At 40.8% G+C, this 27,332-nt stretch overlaps 1 protein-coding gene across 3 annotated transcripts; it reads right to left on the reverse strand.

Moving 5' to 3' along the window:
* Positions 1 to 1,653: 1,653 nt before the first annotated feature.
* Positions 1,654 to 25,179, reverse strand: CNRIP1 (cannabinoid receptor interacting protein 1). 3 transcript variants are annotated; one of them, XM_033239279.1, is made up of 4 exons: positions 24,899 to 25,179; positions 24,349 to 24,593; positions 22,299 to 22,449; positions 1,654 to 2,670 (listed from the first exon to the last, which is right to left on the reverse strand). In XM_033239279.1, exons 2-4 carry the CDS (start codon positions 24,525 to 24,527, stop codon positions 2,506 to 2,508), a joined length of 495 nt encoding a protein of 164 aa, XP_033095170.1. In that variant the 5' UTR covers positions 24,528 to 24,593; positions 24,899 to 25,179; the 3' UTR covers positions 1,654 to 2,505. The 3 variants fall into 3 exon arrangements, with proteins under 3 accessions (XP_033095170.1, XP_033095169.1, XP_033095171.1); XM_033239278.1 differs by having other exon boundaries at positions 24,349 to 25,140; XM_033239280.1 differs by lacking the exon at positions 24,899 to 25,179 and having other exon boundaries at positions 24,381 to 24,472.
* Positions 25,180 to 27,332: the final 2,153 nt, after the last annotated feature.

Here is a 27,332-nt window from a genome sequence, read left to right on the forward strand (position 1 = left end):
GGTACAAACCATAACTCTCAAAAGGCTTCAGAATTCTTCTAGTCTAACCCTTTGTTTTAGAGCTAAGCAAACTGAGACAGAGAAAGGTGTGGTGACCAGGATGTGAGCAGGACTCACACGCTCCAGGTGGTCTGCCAGGGCTCATCTTCTGGCTCGTTTGTGGGACAGTGTGAGCAGTTATCCCAAGACATGTTTCCTCCATGTCTGCCTTGACTCATTTCAAACTCTAAATAAAGCCTTTAGTTAGAAAAAAAAAAAGTATGGGCCCAGTGCGGTGGCTCACACCTGTAATCCCAGCCCTTTGGGAGGCCAAGGCAGGCAGACCACGAAGTCAGGAGTTCGAGACCAGCCTGACCAACATAGAGAAACCCCATCTCTACTAAAAATTTAAAAATTAGCTGGGCATGGTGCTGCGTGCCTGTAATCCCACCTACTCAGGGGGCTGAGGCAAGAGAATTGTTTGAACCTGGGAGGTGGAGGTTGCAGTGAGACGAGACCATGCCACTGCATTCTAGCCTGGGCAACAGAGTGAGACTATCTCAAAAAAAGAGAAAAAAAAAAAACCTATGGATTATTGCAAACATCATGATAATGTCTCCACCCTTAACACAAATACTCAAGCTCTAGTCACTGGCTTGGAAAACTGTTTCACCAGTGAAAATATTTACTAACCAAAGTAGTAAATATTAAATTAAAATGTGTAGTTCCCACTTTTTATTTTAAATCTTTTAATCACTCTGCATTTCTATTGGATATTCTGGAAGAAAACCTAAGCCTCTGTAGTAAATCCATTGTTTTAAATATCTCAATGTCTGTTCAAATAATTGAGTGTTGGTTTTAAAAAACAGTGATTAGGAATGGGTTAGTACTTAAGTTTTAGCAATTGTAATGAAGACTTTTTTTTTTTTTGAAAAACAAGCTTATTGAGAAACATGTTACACTCCTTTAACATCATTTATGATCCCCAAAGGCAAGGCATTGCTGTTCCCTGGTGGCTGCACAGCATCACTGCAGGTAAGCTATTTGCAGGTGGAAAAGGTGTTGAGTGCCAGCCTTTGAAATTCAGTTCTACAATGAATCAACTCTTTAAAATACTCCCAGCAGCTTGCATTTTCTTCTAAGAAGGGTTTACAGGTAGCAAAAACAAACAATCCCCAACCAACTTTTTCCAACACAGTAGGATTTGTGCTGCCCAAGTAAATATTACAATATTATTGGAAAATAGCATGTTGCTTTTCAAGAGGAAGTTTCTTTACTTCTTATGGAATTTATCCTTAAACTGTATGGTATATGGGCTTTGTGCAAGGTGCTGGAAGTAGGCAAGGAGGCCTCAACCATGATGTACACACACTATTATAGCACCATTGCTCTCCTGCTACTGAACCACATAGCTCACCAACTAGGGAGGGGTCACCACTGAAAGAGTAGTGGAGCGAGATAGGGACAAGCATTTTTTGATTGCCCACCAAGCACCTGGGCCTGTGCTAGCCCTGTTAAATTTGGCTGGAGCAATCCTGCTAAAAGGTCAGACTTGATTCATGAATAGGTGTGCTAATTCTACTCCAGATACATTCCCTCATCCTGGGTAGCATAGAGGCCTGAAAGAAGCTGGCCTAGAGCAGGGATCCACCTGCTAGATAGCTATTGAGGGCATGATTTTCAATGCCTTTATTAAGAAATATCAAAAGTTGATTACAGGTCCATATGCAGTTTTACAAAGTTCAAGTGAAGAAGAATGTAGGGATGCCATCAATGTGCATGTCTGAAGACTATGGAAGCTTGTCAAAGGGGTAACCCTACAACTCCTGTCACTTTAACAATGGTCCACAGCAATGCTTTTCCCCCATTTCTACTAGGCTAGGCCATTGCACAATACCTTAAGTTACTTACAAGAGTTTTAATACATTATAAATACGTACATAATTGTCCTTCTGGTTTGTTATCATCCTTCCCTGAAAGAGTGGAGCTGTTGATAGGAAGCACAACATTGGAGCCCCATTCGCTGCTGTTTGTGTTACATTTTCACAAAGCCTGCTTTGAAAGCTGACAAACACTGCAAATTACATGTTACCGTATTACACATGGGAGGACCCATACACATGGTTATTTTTAAATTTAACATTGAACAAAAAAAAGGAGGAATCACTTTACTTGGAAACAAAACACCATAGTCAGTCAGTGAAACAGTCAAGAGCAAGATAAGCCTGCCAGTGCCACTGAACTCCGGTCACGAGTGGTCAATAGTATGACCGAGAACAACTGGATGCAGAAACATCAGCACAAAATACAGACGGAAGTATTCTCGGGGGTGGTACATCACCATCTTGAATGTGAGGGATATTGTATCAGAGGGGAATTACACTTTCAAAATAATCAGGGCTAGTAGGTCATCGGGACCAGACGGGGAACAGCAGTGGTGCGGCGTGCCTTGTTTAAGGCTTGCGCTGGTTTATCTAAAAGTGGGTTTCTGAAAAGATTGTCCAGCAGCATCAGAAAGAGCCACTTTCAGAGGAAGGACTCCTTGTTCACCCACATCAGACTGCGTGTCTCGTTGGGCTTGCATTCATACTCAATGACGGAGAAGGGGCTTCCCCACTGGCAGTGATCCCGCTTGTGGTAATTGTAGAACTTGACTTGCCACACCGTCTCGAAGGTCCCGATGTCTGTGAACTGAGGGAAGAGAAACATGCCTGATAAAAACCTCATTGTGCCATGAGCAATAGAAGAGAGCTAACATTAGTGTCGTAGCTCCTGGATAATCAAGCAGACCCGGTCCGGATTCTCTTGGTCTGCAAGGCTCGGAAGCCTTTCCTTTAGTGTTCTAGCTTCCTCCTTTGTGATGGGAGATATTTTCCTAAAAAGCTGTCTGTAAACCATTCTTCTCTATAAAATCTGATTTCCATTGCATGTGTGCCACTTGCTATCATATTGCTTTTAATAAAAATAACTCCAAAGTTTATCTTGTTTTTCAAGTTTAATTTTTTGAAAACTTAGAATTTTAAAGCTTACTCTAAAATGGCCCCTGCTGGCCAGGTGCAGTGGTTCATGCCTGTAACCCCAGGCTGAGGCAGGATGCTAGCCTGAAGCCAGGGGTTCCAGAATAGCCTGAACAACAAAGCAAGATTCTGTCTCTAAAACAAACCCCATGTTCACCCCCCAAATGGTCCCTGCTACAGAAGGGGAATGGCAAAGGGAAAAGGAGGAATAAGGTTTACTGGCTTTTCTCAAAATACAATGGTACAAAACAACCTATGTACAATACATCTACATAAGATATAATTTCCACCATTAGTTTTAATTCCAAAGAAAAATATTTCATTCAAAGTGATAACCAAAAATATTTCATTGGAAGTGTTTGTTAAAGGCTCTATTTTTAACTACTAAACATTGAGTACTTGTAAGTCAGGAGTCCATGCCTACATCTTGGGCTTATACATTATCCAAAACCATATTTGAGTATCTACTATGCATGTATAAAAATTTGTATAAGGCAGGATTGTTGCTCTTAAGAAGTTTGCATTCTACTTCCAGAAGGTAGGCCCTGTAAATCACTGCACAGAGCGCTCCTGAGGTATAAAGTACACATCTCTTGCCGCTGAGAAGAGTACATGGAATACCCTGGAGGCCACTGGGCAGATGCTCAAGTGGCCTGTGGGGTAGCCTGACCCTGCTACTGCCTTCTGGAGCTATTTAGGGGATCTGGCATTAAACCACATGATGCCTGTCGTTATTTTCTCCTCTGACCCTCCCCTGTCATGGGAGGGGACAGGGACTGACTTGGCAGTATTCTTAGACTTGTCATGAGCCAGAAGACGTGGACAGAGGAAGGCAGTGAGCATTAGGAGTCTTATGCTTCTTGCTGATACAGGAGGAGGGTGATCAGGTGCTTCCCGGATAGCTTTCCAAGATGCTCTCAAAATTATATCTTGCACCATTGCCTCATCCTGCTAATTTGATCCCAAAACAAGATCTAGGCTTTCCTTTGGGAAATTTGCTCGATTTGAAATAGTGGATGATATACCTAGAGTCCACAGACCTCCCAGGTATGAAAGTGAATTATCTCTTTTTAGAGAGTCGTGGCTTACAGACCTATATAAGCATACAGCAGCTTTATTCACAATAGCCCCAGGTTGGAATTGACCCAAATGTTTATTCACCTGTTGATAGGCAAGTTTTGGTATATTTATAAAATGGCCTTTTGCTGAACAATACAGGAAGACACGCTGATTCAAGGAGCAACAGGGGTGGATTTCAAAGACATGCTGAGCAAAATAATCTAGGCCCCCAAAATACATACTGTATGAGTCCATCTACACAGTGACAGAATGCAGTCTACACTGACAGGAAACATCTGTGGTTATCTAGGGCCTGGGGTGAGAAGGGGAATTGATGCAAATGTACAAGAGGAACTTTTTAGGGGTGATGGAAGCATTCTACATCTTGATTGGGGAGGTGATTACATGGCTGTACATATATGTTGGTCAAAACTCATTGAACTGTATGCTTTTTTTTTTTTTTGAGGCGGAGTCTCGCTCTGTCGCCGGGACTGGAGTGCAGTGGCCGGATCTCAGCTCACTGCAAGCTCCGCCTCCCAGGTTTACGCCATTCTCCTGCCTCAGCCTCCCGAGTAGCTGGGACTACAGGCGCCCGCCACCTCGCCCGGCTAGTTTTTGTATTTTTAGTAGAGACGGGGTTTCACCGTGTTAGCCAGGATGGTCTCGATCTCCTGACCTCGTGATCCGCCCGTCTCGGCCTCCCAAAGTGCTGGGATTACAGGCTTGAGCCACCGCGCCCGGCCTGAACTGTATGCTTAAGATGAGTCAATTACATGTAAACTATACCTCAAAGTTAAGAAAAATAGAAATATCCATTTTTAATGAGCTATAAGAAAACAGGTATTCTAAATGCTGCTAATGGGAATTGAATTAGTCTTTTGGAAGGATCATTTGTATGAAGCTAAAGGTGTGAGTACATTCAGGCCCAGCAATTCCATTTATAATTTATCTTAAGAACATCACAAAGTTTAGAGTAGTAAACAATGTAACACTAAAGGTCCATCTTCAAGGCACTATTTGTGGCACATCTATATAATGGAATACTATGTAGTATTTTAAAATGTAAAGTATTTAATACAATTTTATTTTATATTGTTACATGAACTAAGCAGAGTACCATGAAGAACATGAAGTATTAATTCAATTAAAATTATACTTGGCTGGGTACAGCACCTCACACCTGTAATTCCAGCACTTTGGAAGGCCAAGATGAGAGGATCGCTTGAGACAAGGAGTTTGAGACTAGCCTGGGCAATATAGTGAGACCCTGCCTCTACAAAAAATGTTTGAAAATTTGCTGGGTTTGGTGGCACACCCTGTGAGACTGAGATAGGAGGGTTGCTTGAGCCCAGGAGTTTGAGGCTGCAGTGAGTTATAATCATGCTACTGCATTCCAGCCCGGACGATAAAGACCTTGTCTCAAAAAAAAAAAAAAAAAAGTATATATATGTGTGTATGTATATATATTTAATATTAGAAATTCTGATAGACTGTTTTTATTTTTTCCTGTGTTCTTTTTAAATTATTATTATTTTGAGATGGAGTCTAGCTCTGTCGCCTAAGGTTGGAGTGCAGGGGTGCGATCTCGGCTCACTGCAACCTCTGCTGTCCAGGTTCAAGCAATTCTCCTGCCTCAGCCTACCGAGTAGCTGGGATTACAGGCGTGTGCCACTATGCCTGGCTAATTTCTGTATTTTTAATTTTTATTTTATTTCGAGACAGAGTTTTGTTCTTGTTGCCCAGGCTGGAGTGCAGTGGCACGATTTCAGCTCACTGCAACCTCTGCCTTCTGGTTTCAAGCAATTCTCTTGCCTCAGCCTCCTGAGTAGCTGGGATTACAGGTGCCCACTACCACACCTGGCTAATTTTTTTTTTTGTATTTTTAGTGGAGACAGGGTTTCACCATGTTGGCCAGGGTGGTTTCAAACTCCTGACCTCGTGATCCACCAGTCTCGGCCTCCCAAAGTGCTGGGATTACAGGCGTGAACAACCGCACCCAACTGATTTTCTTCTATGTTCTTATTTGTATTTTCAAAATTTAATGATTACTAGAAAAAAAATTAAACCAAAATTGTATTTCCCAAAAGTATTACCAAATAGTCATTATCCTTAACATAAAGGACTATATGCATTATTAGTAAGTACTACTAAGAATATTGGAATAAAAAATTGGAACAGTTCATCAAAAAAAAAAAAAATTGGCTGGGTGCAGTGGCTCATGCCTGTAATCCCAGCACTTTGGGAGGCCAACATGGGAGTACCACTTGAACCCAGGAGTTTAAGACCAGCTTAGACAACATAGTGAAACCCTGTCTCTACAAAAAATTAAAAACATTAGCTGGGCATGGGAGTGTGTGTCTGTAGTCCCAGATACTCAGAAGGCTGAAGTGAAAGGATCACTTGAGCCCAGAAGGCAGAGGTTTCAGTGAGCTGAGATCGTGCCACTGCATTTCAGCCTGGGCAACAGGGCAAGACCCTGTCTTTAAAAAAAGAAAAAAAAAAAGGAAAAAATGACTAACACCTGCAAAAACATTCAAATGTAATTAGTAATTAAAGAAATACAAACTTTTAAAGAGACACTATTCCTCTAATAACTTGGTGACAATTTCTGAACACCAGAAACAATCTAAGCATCCAACATTAGGAAAATATGAAAATGGCAGCATATCCATATGATAAATTTACAGAGCCACTAAAAAGGAGTTTAGGGTTGTCAATGCTTCAAGGAAATGCTTAGAAAAATGTTAAAAGATGAATTGGAATGGCTTATATACATTATGAGCTCACACATGTAAAATAAGATATATAGAAAAAATGAAAAATATAACCTTCTAAGAAATTGAATTTTTCTATCTTCACTCAGATTTTATTATACTTTATGTTCTAGGGTACATGTGCACAATGTGCAGGTTTGTTACATATGTATACATGTGCCATGTTGGTGTGCTGCACCCATTAACTCATCATTTACATTAGGTATATCTCCTAATGCCATCCCTCCCACCTCCCCCAACCCCACGACAGGCCCTGATGTGTGATGTTCCCCTTCCTGTGTCCAAGTGATCTCATTGTTCAGTTCCCACCTATGAGTGAGAATATACGGTGTTTGGTTTTCTGTTCTTGCGATAGTTTGCTGAGAATGATAGTTTCCAGCTGCATCCATGTCCCTACAAAGGACACGAACTCATCCTTTTTAATGGCTGCATAGTAATCCATGGTGTATATGTGCCACATTTTCTTAATTCAGTCTGTCATTGATGGACATTTGGGTTGATTCCAAGTCTTTGCTATTGTGAACAGTGCCGCAATAAACATATGTGTGCATGTGTCTTTATAGCAGCATGATTTATAATCCTTTGGGTATATACCCAGTAGTGGGATGGCTGGGTCAAATGGTATTTCTAGTTCTAGATCCTTGAGGAATCGCCACACTGTCTTCCACAATGGTCGAACTAGTTTACAGTCCCACCAACAGTGTAAAAGTGTTCCTATTTCTCCACATCCTCTCCAGCACCTGTTGTTTCCTGGCTTTTTAATAACTGCCATTCTAGCTGGTGTGAGATGGTTTCTCATTGTGGTTTGGATTTGCATTTCTCTGATGGCCAGTGATGATGAGCATTTTTTCATGTGTCTGTTGGCTGCATAAATGTCTTCTTCTGAGAAGTGTCTGTTCATATCCTTTGCCCATTTTTTGATGGGGTTGTTTTTTTCTTGTAAATTTGTTCAGATTTTTTCTACAATAAATGTTACTTTTAAAATCAGAAATTTTTTAAATAGTGAAATGGATTTATCATCTTACAATAATATATACAGCCTGCAAGCCCAAGGGATTTTATAAATTCTATTAAAAATATGTGCATTCTAAGGAAATTATGACTGTTCACAATAGGTTAGTGGTGGTATGTATAAATCAAAATCCCATTTTATACTTCACCAAGAGTTTTAGAGGATTTAGTATTCATTTTTTTTTTTTTTTTTTTGAGACAGAGTCTCGCTCTGTCGCCCAGGCTGGAGCGCAGTGGCCGGATCTCAGCTCACTGCAAGCTCCGCCTCCCGGGTTTACGCCATTCTCCTGCCTCAGCCTCCCGAGTAACTGGGACTACAGGCGCCTGCCACCTCGCCCAGCTAGATTTTTGTATATATTTTTTTCTTTTAGTAGAGACGGGGTTTCACCATGTTAGCCAGGATGGTCTCGATCTCCTGACCTCGTGATCTGCCCGTCTCGGCCTCCCAAAGTGCTGGGATTACAGGCTTGAGCCACCGCGCCCGGCCTAGTATTGATTATTTTTGACCAGCACAGGGCATTGCACACTTTAAGTGCAACTAAATTTTACAATTAAAATTTGAATTCTAAATTATAAAAATATTTTGTAATAACATATACACGGAAATAAACTTTATACTAAAAATATTTTATAATATTTTTCAAACACCAGCTAATTTTTTGAAGGAAGCAGCTTAAAATCATGCTAGGTAAGTGAGAGAAACAATGCTGAGATTTTTATTTTTTGAAATAAAAGTCAGTTATAAAAATAAAAAGCCCACCAAGCTGATTACAACCACAGACAAGAAAAACGTAAGGCTTATGTCTGAAAAAATTTTTAGAAGTCTCAATTTAAGAATTCTCAGTAACAAGGGAGACCAAAGTTAAAAGCTGCTGATGACAACAGTCACAGCTAAAGATATATTTAAGTGTTCATATTAATATTTCAAATTCGGTTTATTAATGTTGGACCTAAGGTCACACTGAAGTAAATGTAAGTGCTAGTAACTATGTATATGTCTTCTTCTCCCCCATGCCTTAGCTGTTTACATTTCCCATTAGCCCTCTTCCTATTTTATTCTTCCTTTTGGAGTTCTATTTCCTGGGCCTCTTACTACCTAGCTCGAAATTTCTTCTTGTCTGGGTAGGAACAGATGGGGTCTTGAAAGCTGACATTCTTCTTAAAGAACAGGAACAACTATACAGGCTCTTCACTCCCTCCCAGCCCATCTGTGCCTTCTAAGGAATATCTACGCAGGCAGGCTCCTGGGTGGTACAATTTATGCATAGGTATAATTCTGTCTATTTGTATAGCACTCTATTTTATGTGATACTTTCACATACATCATTCCACTTTAACATTGTGCCTGGTTTTGTTATCTCCATTTTATGGATGAAAAAACTAAGATTCAGAGAGGTTAAATGACTTGCCCTCAGTCTAGACTCCAAAGCCAGCCAATGATAGGAGCCAGACAAGAACCTAGGTCTCCTAATTCCCAGGTAGGAGCTATTTATCACTGTACAAAACTGCTGATATGAATCGTTATAGTGGACAGTTTTTTTCCTCCCTGAATGAGAAATTACATGGATTGTTACAGGTAGAATGCTTTAGGGCATTGCTGTGGACTGAATGTTTATGCCCTCCTCCAGCCCCAATTCATATGGTGAAACCTAAATCCTAACTGTAATGGTATGTGGAGGTAGGGCCTTTGGGAAGTATGAGGGTCATGAGGGTGGAGCCCACATGAATGGGTTCAGTGGCCTCATAAGGGACATGAGAAAGATGAACTCTTTCTCTCTCTGCCATGTGAGGATACATCAAGAAAGTGTCTATGGATGAAAAAGAGGGTCCTCACCAGACTATTGCCTTGATTTCTGGACTTCCCAGCTTCCAGAACTCTGAGAAATAGATGTTTGTTGTTTCAGCCATCCAATCTATGGTATTTTGTTTTAGCAGCCGCAGCAGAGACAGACACTCTACCTGGACATTTTATTTGCCATAGTATTCTTATGAGTTGCAAGCCTGGGTCCACTTTTTACTTCACAACTAATGTGGAAGAGAACACATCTGATTCCAAGGAGAGGAGACTCATCTGTTGTCCTCAGTAACAAATGAGGAATCTAAAGAGCTTGTTTTAAACAATTTTGGTGGTCTTACAACCCATTGGCATAGAATCTCCAGTGTACTTCCTTCTATTCACCATGCCACCTACTTCTACTGCAGACATGAAATTAATCAAGATCACTTAGAAATCCATTGACTTGGGAGGACAGAACAATCTTACAAGAAACATGATGTTACTTTATTCGTAAACAAATTCAGTATAAATATACATCTGTGACTTTTAGTGTGGTGTGATCTATCAATTTCCACTGAATTTCAAGCCTTTCTATTCCTGTATTGTTTGAGGTTTTATTAGTAAATGTTTCCCATTTCTCTTCACTAAATAGGACTAAAAGTTCTAGGTCTTATAAAGTACATTTATCTTTATAAGAAACTGTTAAACTCTTCCTAAGTGATTGTGCCCATTTTATATTCTCACCAGCAATGAGAATTTCAATTGCTCTATATCCTCTCCAACACTTGGCATTGCCAGTCCTTTCAATTTTAGCCAGTCTGGTGACTAGTGATAAGACAAAGAAAGGAAATAAAGAGGCTGGGTGCGGTGGCTCATGCCTGCAATCCCAGCATTTTGGGAGGCCAAGGCAGGTGGATCACAAGGTCAGGAGTTCAAGACCAGCCTGGCTGAGATGGTGAAACCCTGTTTCTACTAAAAATACAAAAATTAGCTGGGCGTGGTGGTGGCTGCCTGTAATCCCAGCTACTCGGGAGGCTGAGGCAGGAGAATCACTTGAACCTGGGAGACGGAGGTTGCAGTAAGCCGAGATTACGCCACTGCACTCCAGCCTGGGCATCCGAGCAAGACTCTGCCTTAAAAAAAAAAAAAAAAAAAAAAAGGAAGTAAAGAAGATATTAAGGCTGGGTATGGTAGCTCATGCCTGTCATCCCAGCACTTTGGGAGGCCGAGACAGGAAAATCACTTGAGGCAAGGAGTTCAAGACCAGACTGCGCAACACAGCAATACCATGTCTCTACTAAATATAAAAAAGTTTTGCTGGGTATGGTTGTGTGTGCCTCTGGTCCCAGCTACTTGAGAGGCTGAGGTTGGAGGATCACTTGTCAGAGGTCAAGGCTGCAGTGAGCTAGGATCATGCCACTTCACTGCAGCCTGGGCAGCAGAGACCCAATCTCTACAAAAAAAAAAAAAAAAAAAAAAAAAAAAAAAAAAGTTTGCCGGGTATGGGTCGTACACAGTGGTAGTCCCAGCTACTCAGCAGGCTGAGGTGAGAGGATTGCTTGAGTCTGGGAGGTCGAGGCTGCAGTGAGCTGTGATCATGCTGCTGCACTCCAGCCTGGGTAACAGTGAGATAACAGCCTGGTAATAGTGAGATCCTATCTAAAAAATAAATAAATAAAATAAATAGGAAAAAAAAAGAATATCAGGATACTATTTATCTCTAACTGTGTGATCCTAGACATAACTTGGTGGGCCTGAGTTTTCAATGAAAAGTGTATTCCACTATCTAATCTCTAAGGCCACTTTTAGCTCTAACATGGTATAAAGATTACAAACGGCGGCCAGGTGCAGTGACTCATGCCTGTAATGCCAGCACTTTGGGAGGCCGAGGTGGGAGGATCATGAGGTCAGGAGATCGAGACCATCCTGGCTAACATGGTGCAACCCCGTCTCTACTAAAAATATGAAAAAAATTAGCCGGGCTTGGTGGTGGGCACCTGTAGTCCCAGCTACTCAGGGCGGCTGAGGCAGGAGAATGGCGTGAACCCGGGAAGCGGAGCTTGCAGTGAGCAAAGATTGCGCCACTGCACTCCAGCCTGGGCGACAGAGCGAGACTCTGTCTCAAAAAAAAAAAAAAAAAAGATTACAAACTGCTAGGCATGGTGGCTCATGCCTGTAATCCCAGCACTTTGGAAGGCCAAGGTGGGCGGATCACCTGAGGTCAGGAATTTGAGACCAGACTGGCCAACATGGTGAAACCTCGTCTCTACTAAAAATACAAAACTTAGTTGGGCGTGGTGGCAGGTGCCTGTAATCCCAGCTACTCAGGAGGCTGAGGCAGGAGAATCGCTTGAACCTGGGAAGTGGAGGTCGCAGAGAGCCGAGATTGCACTATTGCACCATAGCCTGGGTGACAGAGCAAGACTCCATCTCAAAATAAATAAAATAAAATAAAATAAATAAATAAATAAATAAAACTTACCCTTAAGGGTGTTGTACTAGTTATTTTTTGAAGAAAGTCAAATTCTCAAATACTGTCATTTACTATCACACCAAACAGAACAGAAAGCCATTCAAGTCCCTGTAGAATTCTTTTTTGGTTGGGCACAGAGGGGAAGGCTGGGAATGTGTCCCAGCATCTTAGATGATTTACATGATTTTAAAAAGTGAAATAAGATTCATAAATTTGAGCAGGGCGCAGTGGCTCATGCCTGTAATCCCAGCACTTTGGGAGGCCCAGGCAGGCGGATCATGAGGTCAGGAGATCGAGACCATGGTGAAACCCCGTCTCTACTAAAAATATAAAAAATTAGCTGCGTGCAGTGGTGGGCGCCTGTAGTCCTAGCTACTCGGGAGGCTGAGGCAGGAGAATGGTGTGAACCTGGGAGGTGGAGCTTGCAGTGAGCCGAGATCACGCTACTGCACTTCAGCCTGGGTGACAGAGCGAGACCCTGTCTCAAAAAAAAAAAAAAAAAAAATTCATAAATTTGAGCAAATTTTTAAAGTGGCAGTAATCCTTACATTTTGATTCAGCTGATTTTCAGGTCCCCTTCACATAAAAATATTTCACAGCTGCAATTATTTAACATTATATGTTACACAATTGTATATATTGTCTAACTACATACTCATTGTTACCATTTTGTCACAATGTTATACAGTTGTATATATTGTCTACATATTGTTACAATTTTGTCACATTATATAATTGTACATATCGTCTAACTACATATTCATTGTTACAATTTTGTCACAGTGTTATACAATTGTATATGTTGTCTAACTATACATTCATTGTTACAATTTTGTCCTTGTTTGTTGAGGCAGGATCATTCTGTGGCCCAGGCTGGAATACAGTGGTTTGATCACAGCTCACTGCAGCCTTGAATGCCTGGACTAGAGTAACCCTCCCACCTCAGTCTCTGGAGAAGCTGAGACTACAGGAATATGTCACCACGCCTGGCTAATTTTTTTTTTTTTTTTTTTTTTTTGGAGAAATAGGATTTTGCTATATTGCTCAGGCTAGTCTTGAACTCCTGGCCACATACGATCCTCTTGCCTTATCCTCCCAAAGTGCTGGAATTACAGGTGTGAGTCACCGTGCCTGGCCCAATTGTTCCAATTTTAATGATGACATAGGACTCTATCATGATGTATCATGACAATTAGACTACTCCCCAGATATTAGATATGTCAGTTGCCCTCTAACAAAAAGTGCTTTAATAAATAATTTTGTATATATGTCTACTTTAATAGGAGTGGAATTATTTGGTCAAAAGAAATGAATCTTTATTGCTTTTCCCATATATGGCCATTTTGGTCCTTTTAAAGTTTACAAACCGTTTTACAATGTTGACAGCAAAGGCGGCATTGTTTAGAAAAATGATACCATTGGGCCAGGCGTGATGGCTCGCCCCTGTAATCCCAGCACTTTGGGAGGCCGAGGCTGGAAGATTGCTTGAGCCCAGTAGTTTGAGATGAGCCTGGGCAACATAGTGAGACTCCATTTCTACAAAAATTTAAAAAATTGGCTTGGCCTGGTGGCATGTGGCTGTAGTCCCAGCTATTCAGGAGGCTGAGAGGCAGGAAGGTCTCTCAAGCCCAGGAGTTTGAGGTTACAGTGATCTATGATCATGCCACTGCACTCTAGCCTGGGTTACAGAGTGAGATTCTGTCTCTTATTTAAAAAAAAAAAAAAAAAAAGATATCATTGGAAATTACTTTTAAAAAATAGATTTCCTAGTTTACTTTTCACTACCGTTTACAAGAATGCACATTTCTACATTTTAATTTAGTTTCTTCTTCTGGAAAATGGTTTGTCAATATTTCTGTTGAAGATTGGTATTTTTAAAATATCACAGACTCTTCAAGAAGTGTCATATTTCTCACTGTTGTTTTATTTTCACTTTACACTGTGTAGAGACATAATTTATTTTTCTTTATGATTTCTATTTAAAAATCAAGTGTTAATTTTTCTAGTCAATTTTGATTTTTCCATAATTTTAGATTTTATAATTTAACCTTCCCACCTTATTTAACCTTAATTTATATATTTATACCTATATATCATTTTACAAAGAATTTAAGATGGTGTTTAGCATTTTACATAAAATGAAAAAATACACATGATAGTCTAAAATATAAGCATATTAAACACAATGCTTGATTTGAGCTTAGATTTGATGCTGGGCTGTCTGGTTACTGGTGCAAAAATTTAAAAAAACACATATGGTCAATTATCAGTGATTTTAAAGGTTTTTTGGTTTTGTTTGGTTTGAAACAGGGTCTCACTCTGTTGCCCAGGCTGGAGTGCAGTGGCACGATCTCAACTACCTGCAAGCTCCACCTCCTGGGTTCACACCATTCTCCTGCCTCAGCCTCCTGAGTAGCTGGGACTACAGGCGCCCGCCACCACACCCGGCTAATTTTTTTGTATTTTTAGTAGAGACAGGGTTTCACCGTGTTAGCCAGGATGGTCTTGATCTCCTGACCTCATGATCCACCCGCCTTGGCCTCCCAAAGTGCTGGGATTACAGGCGGGAGCCACCACACCTGGCCAATTTTAAAGATTTTGCAGAACTTTTTTCTACCCAATAAGGCAGCACATGACCAGATGAACAAGAGAGATGCCTGCCCTCTCCCCACCCCTTTCAGTGAGCACTGAAATATCTCAGGTGGACCCAGACTTCAGAAAACAGTCTGAAAAAGAATGAGTTAAAACATCTCATTAGAAGGGAGAGAAATATTCTGTTTCCCAGAAGAAGAAAAAAGTTAAAAAGCTTTTCTAGCTCTAATTTGTAACAAAACAAAACAAAAATGAAAACACTCCACATGGAACAGTTAGGGCATTTAACTATGAGCTGTTTTTACACACAGCTGTTTCTTAGAGCAAACTTTCGTAACTTTTGGAAGCCCAACGTCAGTGTGCAACTCAGTTAAAGTGCTTCTAAGCTTGTTTAAGGGTGTGGTTTTTGATGGATTAACTGGTTTATCAGTAGCATTTAATTTTCTAGAGGTCTGAAAATACATTTTGAAATTCTGTAGAAATGGATGTTTTCCTCAGAAAAACATAATAGTCACCCAATAAAACCCCCAAAAGGCAAAAGTCATGGGCTAAATTGACAGCAAGACATTCTTTCTAAATATCTTTACTTTCGGTCCTGACTTTTATGGGAAATTTCTGTCAGACTTTCAAGTAACAGTTAAGTCCTATGGTATGTAAATTGTTTCAGAGCATAAGCTATAAAAAATATTCCTAATTCACTTCGCAAAACTATTAACCCTAATACCAAAATTTAAGACTACAAAGGCCTTCTAATTGTTCTTTGCTTTTCTGTCTCCCCTTCTAATCTAAGCACTGGCCACTAGAGTGTTTTTAAGGTGCCTATCTTATCACATTACCATGAAGGGGTACTACACAACCCCTTGAAAGCCTGGCAGGAGCAAATGACAGCCCTATCTGTTGGAAGTGGCAGAAGACAGCATCAGGAATGGCAGAGAAGTTGGAAATAACCTAGAAAATCCTGGTAGAAAGATCTGCAGAAGGAATAGAACCTCAAATCTGACTATAAAGTCTGCTGTAATTCCTAACTAACTGCATATGAAGGATAGTGGGACAGGGACACCCTACAGGGGCCATTGAAAAAGCAGACAAACCAGCAAAGAGTCAATCCTTAAAAGATAAAGTTGTGCTAAGATTAATCGTTGCTTTATATTTATGTATATATGTATGTATGTATTTTGAGTGCATTTCCTAACCTCAGAAGTAGGTATCAGAGTAAAGAATTTTGGATTGGCTGGGCATGGTGGCTCACTCCTGTAATCCCAGCACTTTGGGAGGCCGAGGCCGGTGGATCACTTGAGGTCAGGAGTTCAAGACCAGCCTAGCCAACATGGTGAAACCCTGTCTCTACTAAAAATACAAAAATTAGCTGAGCGTGATGGTGTGCGCCTGTAGTCCCAGCTACTCTGGCGGCTGAGATAGGAGAATTGCTTGAACTCTAGAGGTGGAGGTTGCAGTGAGCCGAGATCATGTTACTGCACTCCATCCTGGGCGACAAAAGTGAAACTTCGTCTCAAACAAAACAGTTTTGGATTGACAGAGCAGCTGGAGAAATAGGGGAACCTCAGGGTGGGTATGTTAAAAAAATCTCAGTATAAGCTGTCCAGTTCCTTGGCTGACTGCTAAGCTCCATGGGCACAAAAGGAGACCAGGCTAAAAAAGCAGTAACTAGAAGTTGTAAAAACTGAGCAAAGAGATCAGCTGCTGCAAACTGCTGGAAGACAGAATTTGAAGTTTGAGTACAGGAATGTTTACTGCCAGCTAGAATACAAAAAACTAGTAATATCCAGAAGAATAAAGCAGAAACTAGAGTTGGTAATAAACTATCCACAATGTTAAGTTTGTAGCCAAAAATTGCCAGACATGTAATGAAACATGAAAGTGTGACCCATATTCAAGAAAAAAAAAGTCAGGCTATAGTAATTTACTCTAACTAGAGACAGGTGTTAGATTTATGAACTATTTCAAACCAGCAATTACAAATGTGCTCAGATAAATTAAGGAAAACATGGTCTCAATTAGCCAACATAAGGAATCTTGAGAAACTGAAACTACAAAAAAGACAAATGAAAAGAGCCAAAAAATATAATAGAATTTAGAAGATAAGCACAAGACTAGAAATAGGAGAATCAGTGAACTTAAGGATACATCAGTAGAAATGATCTAATCTGAAAATCCATTTAAAAAAGAAAGAAAATTGAACATGTCCTCAAAGATTTATGGGACAATACCAAGCTTTTCAACATATGTTTAGTTGGGGTCCTACGAAGAAAGAAGAGAATGAAGTATTAAAAAAGTATTTAACAAAACAATGGTTAATAATGCTCCAATTTTGGTGAAAACATTAACCTCTAGATTCAAGAAATTCAGTGATCCCCAATGGGGAGAAAAACCACTTAAGTGCATCATAACCAAACTACTGACAAGCAGAACTCTATGAAGGGATCATTTTACTGTATATGTATTATACTTAAGTTAAAATATTTCAAAACGAACAAGGAAAGGAAATAAATATAGGATTAGAAAACAATGAAGTAGACAGAGTGAAGCATGTGAGAGAAAAAAAAAAAAGCTAGGATTTTGAAAAGGCCAATAAAACTGAAATCTCTAGCTAGACTAATCAGAGGGGAAAAAAATAAAAATTTTGAATATCAAGAATGAAAGTGTAGACAGGGTGCAGCAGCTCACGCCTGTAATCTGAGCCCTTTGGGAGGGCAGGGCAGGAGGATCACCTGATGTCTGGAGTTTGAGACCAGCCTGGCCAACATGGCAAAACCCCATCTCTACTAAACATACAAAAAATTAGCCGGGCATGGTGGTGCACACCTGTAATCCCAGCTACTTGGGAGGCTGAGGCATGAGAATCGCTTGAATCTGGGAGGCAGAGGTTGCAGTAAGCCGACATCGGGCCACTGCACTCCAGCCTGGGAGGCAGAGCGAGACTCCATCTCCGGGGGAAAAAAAAAAAAAAAGAATGAAAGAGTAAGAGTAGACATTATTAAAGATCCTAAGACATTAAAGAATGGCGGAGATTATAAACAACTTTATGGCAATAAAGTTGACAATTTAATTGAAATAAATGACTTCAAAGACTAATTACAAAAACTCAGGAAATAAAATCTGAATAGCCCAATATCTATCGAGAAAATTGGATTTGTAATAAAAAATATTCAAATAAAGTATAATCTATGCCTTCATTGGTGAATTCAATCTGACATTAAGAAAAATACCAATTCTATATAAACTCTTCCAGAAAATAGAAGAGTGAACACTTTCTAAATCATTTTATGTAGCCAGCATTACTCTGATAGCCAAAATGAGACAAAGGCATTATAAGAAAAGAAAACTATAGAACAATATCCCCCCGGGAACATAGATGTCAAAAATCCTTAACAAAATATTAATGAATCAAATCCAGCTATACATACTGAGAATAAATCATGACCAGTGGTATTTAACCTGGGAATTCAAGGTTATTTTAACATTGAAAAAGCAATGTAATCTACCATAAACAGAATAAAACACCTTATGATCACTTCAAAAGATACAGAAAAACTATTTGAAAATATGTTATAATACGTTCATGATTAAAAAAAAAAAAAACAACTCAGTAAACCAGGAATAGAAGAGAACTTCCTCAACCTGATAAAAAGATTTACAATAAAAAACCTTACAGCTACTATACTTTGTGTTGAAAAACAGAATGCTTTCTCCCTCAGACTGAGGGACAAGAATGTCCACTCTCACCATTTCTATTTAGCAGCAAACTGCTAAGGTCCCAGCCATTGCAATCAGGCCATAAATAAAAGGAATACAGATTGGAAAGAAAAGAGAAACTATTTACAGATGACATGATAGCATATTTAAAAAATCCTAAGGATCTTCCAAAAATAGCTATTAGGATTAGTAAGTGGGATTAGCTAAGTTTCAGGATCCAACACCAATATACAAAAAATCTATTTTATTTCCATATACCAGCAAAGATTCCACTTATAGAATTCAAAAATATGAAATAATAAATTTTACAAAATATGTATAAAGTCTGTAGAGGAAATACTGTAATATATTGTGGAGAAAATTAAAGATGACCTAAGAGATATTTCATGTTCATGGTATAGAAAACTCTATATTAAGATGTCAAATATCTTTAAGTTGACCTATAGATTTAATGGAAACTCTATATCCCAATTTTTGGAGGAACTGACAAGTTCCATTCTAAAATCTATGTAAAACACAAAGGACCTAGAATAACCAAAATAACTTTGAATAAACAAAGCTGGAAGGTTTATGCTACCTGTTTTAAGGACTACAATATAGATCAAACAAGATTGTTTTGGGTCTTCTATGTCTTTTGCATTTCCAAATTTAAAAAACTGACATACATTGAGTATGCAAAGCAACTAGAATTCTCATACACTGCTGGTGGATATATGAAATGATACAACCGTCTGGCTATTTCTTACATAGATAAACACATACTTACCATGTGATTTAGCAACTGTCCTCTTAGGTATTTACTCAAGAGAAATGAAAATGTGTTCACACTGAGACTTACACTCAAATGTTCACAGCAGCTTTACTCATAATAGCAAAAGCTGAAAACAACCCAGATGTCCATTTATTGGTGAAGGGAGAAATTATGGTATATCCATACAATATAATGTACTACCCAGCAATAAAATGAACCAACTACTGATACATGCAACATAGGTGAATCTCAACATTATACTAAGTGAAAGAAATCAAACAGCACTGTTCTATTTACATGAAATTCTTAAATAGTTAAAACTAATATTGAGACAGCAAGCTCAGGATAGGCTAGGTTGGGGAGGAATTAACTGCAAATAATTTTCAGGGTAATAGACGTGTTCTGTATCTTTACTGGGGTGGTGATTATATAGTAGCATCTACTTATCAAAACCTATGTAACTGTAAAGTTGGTGCATTTTATGTTAATCATATTTCAAAGTTAATTTCAAAAACTTCAATGAATCTCTATTATTAGGATAAATCCAGTAGCAAGAAGGTTCTATAACATCTAACCCCTACATACCTCTCTGGCTTTATCTTGTACCGTCTCTGCCTCACTTCATGCCAGCCATGTTGGGCTTCTCATCCATTAGAACACATATGCTGTCTCCAGCTCTTGACTTTTGCAACTACTCTTTCCTCAAATGCTCTTTCTTTCCCCAGCTCTTATTCATCCTTGATTTTTTCCTCAAGAAAACCATCCCCCAAATCTTGGACTAGGATAAGACCTTTGGTATATACTCTAACAGCACTACTTTCTCACTATACTTTTCATGTTAGCAATTATTTGCCTTATTATTGATAGTCATGTATAAACTGTGTTTCCACCCTCTAGATCAGAAGCTCTATGAAACCCAGGTTATCCATTTTGTTCACCACTCTTCTGAGTCCCTGATATACAGGAAATCCTCAAATATTTGCTGATAAAGCGAGCAAATTTAAAAAATCTAAAAATTCTAAATAAAAGAGCCTATATAATTTAACAATATATTAACAATACATGTTTAAGTAGGGCTTATTGTAAGACAGTTTAGTATTTGGAAGTGTATTTCTTTATATAATTCATCAAATATATCAAATAAGATAAATTATCTCCAATTACTGCTAGTAGCAGTAGTTGACTGCTACTAACAGTCAACATCATTCTAGAAACATTAGACAATGCAATACAAATAGTAAGTGAACATGTCAAGATTTCAAATTAACAGTAAGTAAAAATTAAAGTATTTCAATCAGATTAAAAATGACAAACTATAACTAGTGCAGAGAGAAATGGATACTTGAATACAGATGATAGGAGTGTCAATTGCCTAGCTTTTCTAGAGGTCAGTGAGGCAGTCTTATAAAATGCCTTAACATGCACATTTAGGAATCAAGAAAACAGACAATTGTACAGTACTGAGTGATTTTAATGTGGTTTTCTTTATAATACTGAAAAATAGAAATCATCAGCAATAAGTGGCTGAGGATAATTTGATACATTCATAAAATACAATACCCATACAGACTTTAAAATGACATTCCATATATATATGGGCATATATTTGACATTGACAGATGTATACAAGTAGAAAAAAAGTGTATATATATGGAATGACACTCAAATATACATATTTAGTGACAGGGTCTTACTCTTGTCACCCAGGCTGGAGTGCAGTGGTATGATCATAGCTCACTGCAGCCTCAATCTCCTGGATTCAAGTGATTCTCCTGCCTCAGCCTCCCAAGTTGCTGGCACTACAGGTGTAGTATCACCACACCCAGTTAATTAAAAAAAATTTTTTTTAGACACAGGGTCCCATTATGTTGCCCAGGCTCACACATATATATTCAAAGACATAGAAACAACTTTCTAAGAACTATTTATTGACATGTTAACAACATTTCTCCCTTGCAGGAATTATACATTTCCCTCATTTTTGTAATTTTCTCTGTTGAAGGTTGATAGAACAACAGAGCACTGTCTAAAAATAGTTCAAACATCGGATGCAAACGGATGAGCTGCTAGGTTATTTCCTTAGGTGACTGTTGTGGTTTTTAAAAGTATACTGGGGACTGTGAACACTTTAAGGTTCTAAAGATTAGATAGGTGTTTCTCAAAGTGCATTCCCACACCATCCTCTTCAAGATCTGGTATGCTAAGAGTTTCTTTGTTCCCACCCTAGCTGTATTGGGCTAAGATCAATGGAGAGGGAACCTAGGACTGGAATTTTAAACAAATTGCCAAGGAGATTCTTATGCAGAGTGATATTCGAGAACCCCTGTGATACTGCCTATAAAGCTAGAGGGCAGACAGTTCCAAGTTGCTCTTGCAGAGGGAAAAGGCTGCCCAGTTTGCAAGCAGCAGTTTAGGTGAACCTTCCTTTCCCTTGCTTCATCACCTATTTATTATGTTTGCACATATAGTTAAATCTATATCTTGACTCTATCCTTTCTACCAGTTTGTTTTATCTTACTTGGGGCCATATTACCAGGGTATATCATTTTATTATATATGATATCTGATAGGATTATCATGTGGCTATCACAAGGATATCACATAGGATTATCAGATATCATATATAATAGGTATATTATTATAATATAGGTATATTATATAGGTGTATATAATAGGTGTATATTATATATAATAGGTGTATTATATTATATATGAGGTGTATTTTTCCCATGACACTTTTTTTTGGCTCCTCCGTTTAGCTTTAAGTAGCAAAGTGTCATTCAAATCAGCTTTCTCATAACCAGAAAATTGTGGCCTAACTGGAATCAGAAACTTTTCACAGCCAATTATCTAAACTAGTTCTGATGTAGACAATAACTGGGAAAATGGCAGTGTAGGTACTGTCTCTTCCAGAACCATCTGCTTCTACTTATAGTGTCTTTTCAGCAGCTATAGGGTCAGGCTGTCATGCAAAAGAGCATTAATTAAGCAGCTCTCTCTCCAGCAGATACTTGAAGGAAATTCACAACTCAATTTCCACAGTAATTGGCTCCCAATACACCTTTTCTTAGAGAGAGATAGTGACCGTTTTCTTTTCTGTGGTTTCCATTTTCCATGGCACCATACTCCTACACCCCCAAGCGGGCCTTACCGGCATGGTGATCTGGATGGGTTGCCGTTCTCCACTCTTGGTTGGGGTCACACCTTCTGTGTCATATGTACCCGTATAAACAACTCTGTCCCCATCAGGCTCTTTTGACTTCAGTTCCAGTGGGACAAGCACACCACCAATGGAAATATTCCTGCAATAGACTTGAGTTGACCACATATGGTTGAAATTAGCCTATGCACCCTGTCCTGTTCTGGACCAAAACTCTAGGCAGGAAACTTACAGGGTTTAGCTAAGGGGACATTGTGGTGTGGGAGAAAGTTCTGAAAGTTCAGGAGGCAGTGCTTCTCCTCTTTAGTTAGGAATTAAAAACCAATCTATATCACCAGCCCCAGACATTAGGATTCAGTTGGCCTGATATGAAGTTTGTACACTGTTAAATTTATTTTAAGGTTATCTAGGTGATCTTAATATGCAGGTACGATTGAGAATACTGAACTCGTCCTCTAATATTTGTTTTTTTTCTCCTGTTCCAACAACCAGGGGTCCTATGATTTGGAGTACCTCAAGCCTTCTACACCACCAGAAATTCTCACTGGCATCATTCCTTTGTTCTCAAAGCTAAGTCCTTGAACCAGCAGTATCAGCATCACCTGCAGACCTTAGAAAACAAATTCTTAGGCCCTACCATAGACTAAACTAGCAACTCTGGGGAGAGCTCCAGCATCTGTGTTTTAACAAGCCCTTCAGGTGATTCTGATGTGTACTCAGGTTTGAGAACCACTGGGTTGGAGTTGAAAAATCCTTGATAGCATTAAAATGTAACCAGAAAAAATAGTTTTGTTCCTAACAAATTAACTTTTAGATTAGTTTGAACACTAGAGGAATACTCTGGAAAAAAATGGAATATAGAACAGATAACTCCGGCGATAAGGTTAGCAGGAAAGAAGGGAAAGGAAAAGCCTGGATTATATCCAGGTGCACAACACCGGGAAATGTGAGAATAAAGGGTGCATGGAGCTGCGGGGGATGCTGGCAAATAGATGGACCAGGAGTACCAGAAACCATCCAGATTTGGTTCTAGGTCCTTACACCTTGGAAGACTAATACAAGTTTATTGAATCAAAACGTAAGCTATAAGTAGTGTCTGATGAATTCAAAGTCCTTCCACCCCTCAATAATGCCCACCATGAAGTAGACACAATAAAGGCTGGTTTATTTTCTCTCTGCAGACTAGACTTTTTGGTAGACAGAAGAGGTAAAGGGCTCCACCCGCAGTTCTTCCGGGTAGGCTACTGCATGCTCCCACACACTTTCCCGCCAGAGGTCTACTGGGTGCATCATCCAGGGGTCGCTGGGAGGAGATCATCCCCGCCATGCATAAACCAAAAAAACATCCTCTTGCTGTGAGGATGTTGCTAATCCCAGGCACCATCACCAGGCTGAACAGACAACTCAGGAGAAAAAGAAAAGCTTGCTTACGGCATGGAAAACCGTGAAACTAGGCCAGAGAAGGGGCTGCCGCTCTCTTACTAGTGCCTGCTGCTCCACCCCAGGGTCCCAGCCACGGAATGGCGAAGGGAGTGGGGAGCATCCCTCAGGGAGCCCCAGTAACCATCCCCCCGCTGCCTTTCCACCTCATTCCTCCTTTCTCCCTCCTTCAGCCTTGCGGGCAGACCCGGTGGGCCGCCTGGACGGCGCAGGAGGGCTGGGATTGCGGTGGGTGAACCCTGCGGATCTCTCCCATCTGCTCCACCCCGACCGCCTGCGGTTCCGCGCCCAAGGCTGGACAGAAGGCAGGAGAAATTTATAAGAAACAGACAAGCAAAAACCCTGGCTTCTTGTCGCTGATGTTAAAGAACTCATTGAGGTCACCGCGATAGGTGGAGGGAAGCGAGAATGGAGGACTACAAGCCAAAGGGAAGGAAGGGGACGAAGGCGGATAGGGAGCGACCTCTTCCCCCAACCCCCGGGCCCGCTGAGCGCGGAGCGAAGCCAGAGGCCCCTGAGAGGCTCAGGCTGTCCTGGGGGCCTTGGTCCTCCGCCTGTACCCCATGGGGGACCCTACCGCCACCAGGTGCCCCACACTCACTCGACCTGCAGCGTGCTGGGCTTAATCTTCACCTCAACCTTGTAGGAGGAGCCGGTGAGCAGTTTGATGGTGCGGTTCTGGCCGAAGCGCTGCCCGTCCACCTTGTAAAAGACCGGGCCGTCATTGGGCTGGATGCGCAGCGCGATGGAGAGGCGCACGAGGCCCGGCAGGTCCCCCATGTCTAGGCGAGGGTCTGGCGCGGCGGCTCCGGGGGGCGGAGGACAGCGCGGGCTGCGGCCGAGTGGCTGGAGCGCGAGGGGCGGAGAGGAAGCGCGGGGAGGGTGAGGGAGGTGGTGGAGCTGAGGCTGCCGCTAGGAATCCGCGCCGTCGCCGCGGTCCGCCCAGGTTTTTGGGGAGCAACTCCTTAGGCTGTGGCCCCCCTCCCCACTTGGCGAGGAAGTGGGCCCAAGAGACTGCTCCAAGGCCGCGCGATTCCCCATCCCCCGCTCCCGTGCGGCGCCCTCCGCGCACCCGAGGGCTCGCTCCGACCCGCAGGCCGCGGCGCAGATCCGCGCAGTTGGGGGCGAGGGAGCTGATCCTGTTTACGCACCACAATCCCCTTCAGCTGGGGAGGCGGTCATTTAGGCTCCTCCTAGAACAGCCCCGGGCGGAAGGAGGAGAGGCTTGGGAGGCACTGGGAAGGCGCTGGGGTTAAGCGACCACTATGGCAAGGAGCGAGACCCCCGGAATCTGGATACCGCCTCGGCCAACTACATGAGGTGGACACTGCTGCTCGCGGATCCGGCGCCAGCTAGGCGGGAGGAGGCTGAAGGGGGAAAGGGAGACGGGAAGGGGGACAGGAAACCGCTAGCTAGTGATTTAAATTTCAGGAAATACGAGTCTTTCCAAAGCTTAGGGGAAATGGCCGAGGAAAGGCGCAATTCCACGTGATGGAGCCACACTGGATTAGGAAAGGATGCAAGAGAAAGAAAATAACCATATTCAAGGAGCTACATCTTCTTGTGGGTGTGCATTTCCATTATACGTATGCTTGTCTCAAAAATGATATACATAAATATGTGCAATGAATTACATATATTTACACAGATTTTGAAGGGTGAGCTGTTAACCATGTAAAAGGCAACTGGCCTGAGCCTAAGGCATTCTGGTGACAAAATGGTGGGAGGGGTCAAAGGATTATTGGCAGGGCGCCCTATGCGACACCGCAGAGTTTAGATTTTCATATTAAGAGTGATTAGACAGTTTTTGTGGCAGAGGTCGGTTGACAGCTGACTTTTGGAAGCGAGGGGAGACTCAGGGTATGAGGACTGTGCTGGGAGTGGCTTCTCGGAGCAGAGAGAGCACCTGCTTCAGCACCACCCAAGTGGATAGTACCAGAGCCGGGGAGCACACCTGGGAAATGAAGTGGGCTAGTGAGAACAAATGGGTAAGGATGGGTTTGCTTGGCAGTTTTTGTTTACCTAAGTTAGACTGCTTTTTTAAAAAAAATAAGCTATATGTATAATATACATGTAATATGGGTGTTTATTGCAACATTGGTTGCAAAAATAAAAATAAAACCTAAATCAAATGCTAACCAATAAATAAATGATTGAATAAATTATTATACACCCATACTATAGAACGTTACACAACTATCAAAATAATGAAATATAGATTGCATTGGCAAACACATATGCAAAAACTGTTAATGATAAAAGTGGGGTGGCTAGGAAACAGCCTGAGAGCGAGCATTTTGTCTGTCTGTTCCTGTTTCCCCAGCATGCCCAGAACAGTGCCTGACACATAGTAGGTGCTCCAGAAATAGTTGCCGAATTGACTGATGGTTGTCATCTTAATCATGTCCATATGTAAATTCTTTCATATCTTTAAAATTAATTAGATCCTTGTGATTTACCTGGAATGATGAAAAGAAATCTAATTGCGAGTAGCATCTCTAGTGTTTTAGAACAATGAAAATTTTAAAAGAATATAAATGTATATGTTTTTATTAGCACTTTTAAAAGAATGAGAGGGTTACACAGTAAACTTAATGTTGGTTTTTCTGGTGTATAAGTAGTGGAAAGCGGGTATCTTTTGGGGTCATTTAAAAGCCTTTTTGGAAATTTTGCCCTTTTTCCTCAACATTTTGTTTAGTAACCCCACAATCTCAAGCCAACTTCCACCTGTGTATCAAAAAGACCAGTGGACTTGGAGGATGATGGCTCCATTTTAAAACCTGGTTCTAAGGCCGGCATGGTGGATCATGCCTGGAATCCCAGAACTTTGGGAGGCCAAGGCGGGCAGATCATTTGAGACCAGGAGTTCAAGACCGGCCTGGCCAAAATGGCAAAGCCTGTCTCTACTAAAAATACAAAAAGTTAGCCAGGCATGCGGGCGCATGCCTGTAGTCTGAGCTACTTGGGAGGCTGAGGCATGAGAAGCACTTGAGCCTGGGAGGCAGAGCTTGCAGTGAGCCGAGATCATGCCACTGCACTCTAGCCTGGGTGACAAAGTGAGACTCCGTCTCAAAAACAAAACAAAACAAAACAAACCAGAAAAACAGAAAATCCCTGGTTCTAGCCTGGCTGGGTAGTGCACTCTTGTAGTCCCCACTACTTGGGAGGCTAAGGTGGAAAGACCACTTAAGCCCATGAGTTTGAGGCCAGTCTGGACAACATAGTAAGACTGCCATCTCATAAATAAATAAAATATAAAAATAAAAAACCCTAACTCTGCCACTTCTTAGTTTCTTTATGCAAATAACTTAACATCTTTATGTTTCAATTTTCATCCTTTGTAAAATGAGGATTAAAATACCTCCTTCTCAACATTGTGAGAATTAAATGAGGAAAAGCTTATAGGATAGGAGGATAATGCTGGGCAATATCCATTAGGAATAACATTTTCAGGACCATACGATGTAACGTCTTAAAACGATATTAATACATGTAAAAGTAATGGGAAAATTTGTCATCACTGATACATATGTGCAAAGAATATGAATATGGAGTCTGATGGACCTGTGTTTGTGTTGCCATATC

The sequence above is a fragment of the Trachypithecus francoisi genome, unplaced genomic scaffold (genome assembly GCF_009764315.1).
Source record: "Trachypithecus francoisi isolate TF-2019V2 unplaced genomic scaffold, Tfra_2.0 Lachesis_group17, whole genome shotgun sequence".
In the NCBI taxonomy this organism is placed as follows: Eukaryota; Metazoa; Chordata; class Mammalia; order Primates; family Cercopithecidae; genus Trachypithecus; species Trachypithecus francoisi.

Bases quoted from the DNA above. Each gene is read 5' to 3' on its own strand.
- CNRIP1 (XM_033239279.1), bottom strand. From the start codon at position 24,527: ATGGGGGACCTGCCGGGCCTCGTGCGCCTCTCCATCGCGCTGCGCATC. The intron at 22,450-24,348 runs GTGAGTGTGGGG...AGTCTATTGCAG, and splicing joins CCCAGCACGCTGCAGGTCGA to GAATATTTCCATTGGTGGTG. The intron at 2,671-22,298 runs GTAAGGCCCGCT...CTCTTCCCTCAG, and splicing joins CCATCCAGATCACCATGCCG to TTCACAGACATCGGGACCTT.